This window comes from Montipora capricornis, chromosome 9 (assembly GCF_036669925.1).
Source record: "Montipora capricornis isolate CH-2021 chromosome 9, ASM3666992v2, whole genome shotgun sequence".
Lineage (NCBI taxonomy): Eukaryota > Metazoa > Cnidaria > Anthozoa > Scleractinia > Acroporidae > Montipora > Montipora capricornis.
The window spans coordinates 41,907,926-41,915,425 of NC_090891.1; the positions used below are offsets into that span (position 1 = coordinate 41,907,926).

At 40.6% G+C, this 7,500-nt stretch overlaps 1 protein-coding gene across 1 annotated transcript in view; it reads left to right on the top strand.

Annotated features, from left to right (window-relative positions):
- Positions 1-7,500, top strand: part of LOC138016277 (uncharacterized) — an 11,912-nt gene that overhangs the window by 3,971 nt on the left and 441 nt on the right. The window contains exons 3-7 of the mRNA XM_068863447.1: positions 834-929; positions 2,443-2,475; positions 3,470-3,915; positions 5,028-5,241; positions 6,840-7,500. The exon at positions 6,840-7,500 is cut by the window's right edge and continues 441 nt beyond it. Of these exons, the coding sequence (XP_068719548.1) occupies positions 834-929; positions 2,443-2,475; positions 3,470-3,915; positions 5,028-5,241; positions 6,840-6,958 (908 nt within the window). The 3' untranslated portion in view covers positions 6,959-7,500. The remainder of the gene's footprint in view (positions 1-833; positions 930-2,442; positions 2,476-3,469; positions 3,916-5,027; positions 5,242-6,839) is intronic.

Sequence of the window (7,500 nt, forward strand, 5' to 3'; positions counted from 1 at the left end):
CAATTGGTTTAAACTTTAATTGTAATTGGGTAAGACTCTGCGGGAAACCATCCGTGCCATTTGCGAGCGTGGTCGCTTCCCAATTCTGTTGGTCCTCTTTTAATTTTCGGAGGGAGTCTCCGTGACAATACTTTCCTTTCATACTTTATTGAATTTGTAAAATGCCTCTCCCTTTGGACCGGCACCAGACTAAAAAGAGCTTTAATCTTTTCATTCCCAAGACCGAACGTTCTTTCTCTTAAAGACGGTGCCTACTATTGTTATTGCGCACACGTTCTGCGCATCTTGAGATACTCGGATTTCCTATCGGTGATGCTTACTAATACAGGGATACTTTTGCGCGGTTTAAAACTATCCGGAGAAAGTACATCTTAGTAAGTACTCTTGGTATCCAAAAAGAAAATTGGGGGTAACCATGCATTTTTCAGAGATAATTAAGCTTCAATTTGAGAAAGAACGCCATACATTGCTTTGTATTTTAAAGCTTTTTACAAATATTATTCATGAATTATCTTTGAAAAATCCGTGGTTACCCCCAATTTTCTTTTTGGATTTCAATAACACTTGTTAAGATCTACATTTCTTGCATAATCACACACCGGGGCAAAAATATTGTTAATTAGTAGGCACCGTCCTTAACTTGAACCATACATTTCTTTGTTGGGTAGTCATGGGAATTTGATGTTATATCAAGATCACACCTCTTAAGCTGATAAATATCTTCATTCTCAATTTCATTGAAATTGTGTGGAGAATTTACATGATTATCACTCCTGGGAGTCAAAGGGTTAAGTTAGCAAGACTCTCCTTTTGTAATTATTATTTTTGTCAAGGGAGAAACTACCCACCCGTCCCTCCAGGAACAAGAAGCGAGGTGCTACCAGGAGAGAACCGTAATTTTATCCCCAACCGGTACGACATTCCAGCAAGTAAGTTTTCATTAGTGTCATCCTCATAGAGCGAGTTTCAATCGAGTCTCGTGAAACCAAAGCCAAAGTTATTACTTTGGCCAATCAAAAAGGACGGAGACCATCCAGTAAACCAATCAAAACTCGAAGTAATTACACGTAGCCGACAAAAAGTGCGGGAAAATGTGCACGCGCGAGCCACGATTGATTTTGGTTTCACTTCTGATTGGTTGAAAAAGTGACACGAGAACTTTGAACCAATAACTGAGTGAAGTAATGCAAAACCAAAGCAATTCGCTAATTACTTTCCAAACTCAATTGAAAACACTTTTTATAAAGCGTTTATAAAAAGTAAGATGTTGCCTTCCTACTTTCATCAGTACACAATGGCAGAAGTCAATGACCCAGAAGTTTCAATTTGCGATGGCATGCGGCCTACCAGTTTTCAATATTACCTATTTTTATGACAGCTACTGCTAGGTTTGTATAGGGGAAAAAATGTGGCCTCATTGTGTTCCTCGCACGTTCCACTACTTTGCTTTAAGCACGAGCAATCTCTGGTACAGGTACTTGGTTGCAGAACAACCAGGGACGTTGTGGTCGTCAGGCGCAATCTGATTGACGATAATTTGGCGGAACCCATATTCTTCCATATAAGTTATTGCAATGTCATATAAGCCTTTAGTAGAATTCTACTAGTATACTAATGCCAATGCTGTAATCTGATTGGTAAATTTTAGTAATAATTCCACTAAAACAACTAAATTATTCGCTCTCGATTTCTATGATGTGATAGTTGATTCGGCCTTCGGCCCAATCAAATATCACCTCATAGAAATCTCGAGCTCATAATCTAATTTTTAATTAGAAACGGGAGAGGAGGTACGAGATCTAGAGATGAGCACATAGACACTTCTCGTCCCTACCCAACCCCACAAAGATTTACGTTAAGGTCACCCCACCCTGGCCACCATACTCCAACTCCTCATCTATTTAAAGCATTCTTTTGGTTCCTTTTCCGGTTTATGCTGCTGTTGTGAAGGATACAAACCAGCAGGGTTAGGAGGATCTGCAAAAGGATTAGTTTTTCGCCAAAAAGAATTAGTTTCACACAGGAAGCACAGAAACCAACACCTGGCCACGAAAGTCTGGACTGACTTTAGTCCGATATTTCTACATGGTGTACACAAAACGCACAAAGAAGGGTTTACCCCTAGTTCCAAATACACTGTACTCTCTTCTTTACTTTGATCCCGCTGTCAATAGCAAATAAACAGATTGCTATACTGCGTTTATGTAGAAGTTTTGCACGGCAGCCATGTTACATGGCAGGAGCAATGGATTTTTTTTCCTATGGGAACAAATGTTCTTTGTAATGCAAAACATTTTCATTGTTCCTGTCATGCAACATGGCTGCCGTGCAAAACCTCTATTGATAAGGAAATTGGCCCAAATTAAAAGGAACGCGATTATTCCAAAATGGAAAAATATAATGCTCTCTTAATTTTTATTGTTAATCGACGATTTCTTGCAGGTATTCTTGACCGTAAAAAGGGCGCTCCCATAGGTGAGTGTAGTTTGACAGATATATTTGTTTGGACCTGTTACCGGTGCAGATGGAACTCAGGAAGAAATGATAACAAAGTGAAATAGTCACACGGTGCTAGCAGCCATGCTTCAGTCAAAGAAACCAACCGCAAATCGCTTGCATAAGAATGGATTTTAACTAGTCCCAATCGTGTTGGGTACTTTCTTGATTTTGAAGCACAATTTACATTTGGAGCACTCTTTTTTGAGCAAAATCTGAGCACTGTTTTTGCATTTTGGGCAACTGTTTAGAGCAAAAATTTGTTTTCGAGAACAAAGGAATTGAGTGCTAATGGTAAGCCTGAGTCGTGTTGCTTTTGATGTAAAGCAATTTGAAACAATATCAGTCTCCAAAATTTACATTGCAAGCAGTGGTGTTTTACTTCTGTGATCGTTTCTAAACAACGGAAGGCCAGCTCAATCTTTGGTACAAAATAGGCATATTATGAAAATCTAGAAAATGTTTCAAAAATTTTAGCAGCTTTTGGGCAATATTTCTCAATTTCGAGTACGTTTTTTTGGTAATTGGAGCATTAAGTAACAATGCCCTCTCCTCTATACTCTATTTTAACCCTTGTAATTTGATCATCATCCGTGATTTGAATAGACCATATTTGTATTCTCAGTATTGGACTGGAACTAGCTTGCAATGGAGGCTAATGCGGTGGAATCTTTTCAAATGCAAGTACTTCGTAATATATTCTCCTGCATTAGCCTCCATTGCGAGCTAGTTCCAGTCCAATACTGAGAATGCGAATATGGTCTACTGTACCTGCCACAACGACTTGTTCAATTAGTTAAATTAAATAGACCTTTGTCAGAAAAAAATGGGCAATTCTTAAATCAATCACCATAGCAACGTTACATAACCAACGAATGGGATTGACCAAATACCTTTTATGAGAAGGACAGATTTTTTTTACTGTTTCCTTTCATTTGATTTCTAGTGTTGATTGTAACTTTTAATTTGGTAGGGTGTGTTGGCGCGACTGCTTGTGGATTGGTTCCCCCACCCCCTCCCCCAGCTCCACCTATACCTCTCTCATATAATCCACCAACAGCCTACACAGGATATCCACCTCAAAATGCGTTCCAAGGTTTTCCACCTGCACCACTTCCCTACGGTCCCCAGGGATTCCCAACAAACCCGGCAATGCTGGGTGCTAATTCAGCCAAAGCAAAGCTTCTCGGCCGCCTCAAGCCAGAAAAGAAGTTCGTTCCGCACCTTCCGCCCATGGGTCGCAATCAGCCAGGAAAACCGCCTTTCGTTCCACCACCACTAACAGCACCTAAGCCACAGGCAGCAGTGTTTGGACAGGCAGCCGGACAATTTCCTTTTCAACAACCATTCAGCTATGGTCCACAAGGAATGGTGCCTCCACCACAACCTGTGCCTGGATTTGCTCCACCTGCTTTTCCGGTTAGTGCTATCTGTTTTGATCAGTTGCTGGTTATTGTCAAAGCAAAGTAACCTAATAAAGACATTGAAGACAGTGGGCGTCTTCGATATGACCCGTTGTCAGGAGGTTCTCCTCACGTAACGGTTCAGTTACGGACTGTGCCTACTAATTCAAGGTATATTTGCGCGGTTTATGAATTTGCGGCAAAGCAGATCTTAACAAGTGTTATTAAATTTCAAAAAGAAAATTGGGGGTAACCCTGCATTTTTTCAAAGATAATTAATCAACAATGTTTGAATTTAAAGCAATGTATGGCGTTCATTTCCAAATTGAAGCTTAATTTTCTCAAGCAGACTATTGCACAAATGATGAAACAACGCGAAAATTTCATTTTAAACGATATTTTCGGCTAGTCAGTACCAGCCTTCATCAGGTTTATTTATAGATCTAACCAATTTACAGATACCAAATGATAACGTAACGTGATATAGCTACTGGATAAACAAACCAAAATGTCAAAAGAATAAAATGCTGTTGAAACACTATATACTAGTTAACGAGATCGTTAAATTATCCGTCACGTTTGTTTATCCCAAGAGGTTTTGTTGTTTGAGCTTTATTATACGAAGAGCACTTGCTAAGGTCTGCTTTTTTCGCATAGTTTTAACCCGCAAAAATATCCCTGAGTTAGTAAGCACCCGAGTATCTCGAGATGCGCAGAACGTATGCGTAATGACAATAGTAGGCGCCGTCCTTTGAGTAAGGGGGAGGACTGCTGTAGGGTCCCCGGCCAACTTTTACCCGCATGAGCAGTAAAGAGGTCTGAGAACGACCCTGGACGTCAATGCCGTGCTGATGAGGCAAAAACAATGATAAATTATTGTCAAAGACTTCAATGTCGCAGTGATATGGCTACGCGCACAGCATCGTCGGCTTCATACAACCGATATTACCAGAAATAAGAGAAAACTTCTAAAAAGCAATGAAGAAAGTCTTAACAAAAAGAAAGGAGCATGCTTCAGAATCCCCTTCATGAGAGCACCTTTCTTGCTCGAACGCTTGCCGTGCCTGTCTCTATTTATCACTTTATATACCTACGTTTCAATACCAACGTTCATATCATCTTTTCTAGGCACCTCTTCCGCAGACCCCATACTTACCTCAACAGAATTCAGCAGGGTACAATCAAGGCCCTCCTCCTATGGGAGCTCAGCAACATGATGATCCTCAGCTAATGATGCCCCCTAATAGCGCTCCACAGCTGCCATCGCAACAGATACCTCTTTCACCGGAGATGAATCCAGGGCCCACCTTCAATAATCAAGGACAACAAATGACCATGGACGGTAATTAGTATGATGATTTATGTTCCAGGCGCAACATTAATTTTGTTGGCCATTAGAAGCTCTGCAAGATCGTGATATCTCGTTAGGTTCAATGGTAAAGTCTGGCTTAAGGTATCCTCTGTTACGATGTGCTAATGAAAGGCACAAACAATACTACGCTAATATTTTTAAAGACAATGTCGTCCTAGGGAACATTTTGCAAACCGCTTGATCTTTGAACAGCCTTTAACAATTAGACCCTTCGACCTTAAGGGCTACGGGTCAATAGCCCTTGAGGCGAAGGAAGCCGAATGGGCTATTGACCCGTGGCCCTTTACGGCGAAGGGTCTAATTGTTTTAGTATCCCCAAACAAGTCGGACAGAAAAGGCAATAGTAGTGTTAGCGAATGCAAGTTGAAGAAATGTTTATTTGGGAATAAAACGAAAGAAAGTGTCACGCTTTTCGCTACTCGAGGACTATTACTAATAGTCCTCTCGTAGCGTAGCCAATTAAAATGCAGCATTTGCATTAGTCCACTAGTTGGGTGATACTAATAGCCGATAACACAGATCTCGTTCAGTTGTTAGTCCATGCCTTACCTAGAAAAAATAACTACTTCATTCCAGAAGTCCAGCTTTATTTAAGGCGGCTGTTAAACAGTTTCCTTTATCATCAGGAGCAAGAGAAAATGAAGGAGAGAGAATGAGTGTAGGGGTGTTGGCCGGGATATGTGAATTTCACAAAAGTTATTTTTAGATCGGAAATATGTTTCCCCGGACGTCCGCGACTATTAAGCACGACGTCATGCAAGAGTATCTGGTAACGTTTAATGGCGGCTATTGAGTGTTTAGTATGGCTTTCGGAGTCGTATTCTATATCCAATAAAGCCATTACATTGAAACCTCTCCCACTTCAGGTTTGGGGCAAGATGTTGTCATTTCCTTGCTTCTGAAACTTGTTTTCGTTACCAAACCGTAACGCTATTTGGAATTCTTTTGACCTTACGGACGTCTCGGGAAGCAGACTTCCGTTTTCGTGACATCCCAAGACTCCCTCTCTGTCTCCCTAATTTTCCTCTGTCAGGAGATATTCACGGAAAAGCACAATTTCAGATGATACTTTTGGGAACGAGTTAAGTTTGGGATTAGTCATGTAGAGATCAAGAATTTCGGTTCTCGAGCTCCGATGAGGAGCGGGGTTGGTGACGAAAGCACTCGGTTCCCACGAATGTGCCCCGGATTCGATTTTCAGATATGGCGTCCTGTGTGATTTGAGTTTGTTTGTTCTCTTCTTTTCATTCCGCCGGAGAGGTTTTTCTCCGGCACCGACTCAAGTTTAACTCTCTTACAAAATAACCAATATTTGATTTGAATGTCTTTTATTCAATCATACTTGAATTTCAGCTAGTTAAGCCCTTGCGCTCGGCTGCGGAGATCTGAGAAGGATTGCAGAAGAGATTTCTGTTTATGGACAGTCTTTTTGTTATCCAAATATTGAGGCAATTTAATATCATATAATTGACGTCATCGACACTATGATCTACCCCACAATTGTTGGAACACTGATAACGTTCAAATATTCAAATTTGTAATGGAAACATCTCCACTTTGATTTACAGGATCGTATGATATGGCAAAGAAAAGGATGGTCAAACTTCAAATGAAACGATATGGTATTCCGAGGCCGGTCTTAAAATCGAGGCTCGTGCCCAAGCCCTTGTTCAAGCGTCATGACTAATTTATATTGCTAATATATTGCTGACCTGTTATTAATTATGTATTACTCATACCAGAAACCCATAAGAGTTGAAACGTGTAACGCGCGTTCACAGCTTCCGAATATTCAGTGCAAACTGGTTGGTTGAATGTTTCAGTGCTAAGTACCATATTTGGAAACCCCTCGCTCTTGTTGTTCCAAATATGGTACTTAGTAAATTGAATATTCAGAAGCTTGTTTCCCAGCACACAAGGGGCCGTTACACGTTTCAATCCCAGTGGGTTTCTGCTCATACTTAATTATTAAGTGATGTGAACCCTTCTGGGTACTTTTCGTCTCTCTTATTCATGGATTTGCATAATTACGTATTCTTGGCACGGAAAGAGCCTCGCAATGAGAAGCCGGACAAGACTTTAGATGAAGAAAAGTTTACATCTCTATCAATGTCTCTTGCGAGAACCAGTTGAATAACCCAGGACTGAAATACTCCAAAGACGAACGCGAAGCAGTTAGATTATAAGATCGAAATTGTGAAGAAGTCTGTTCTTTTCGACACGAATGGA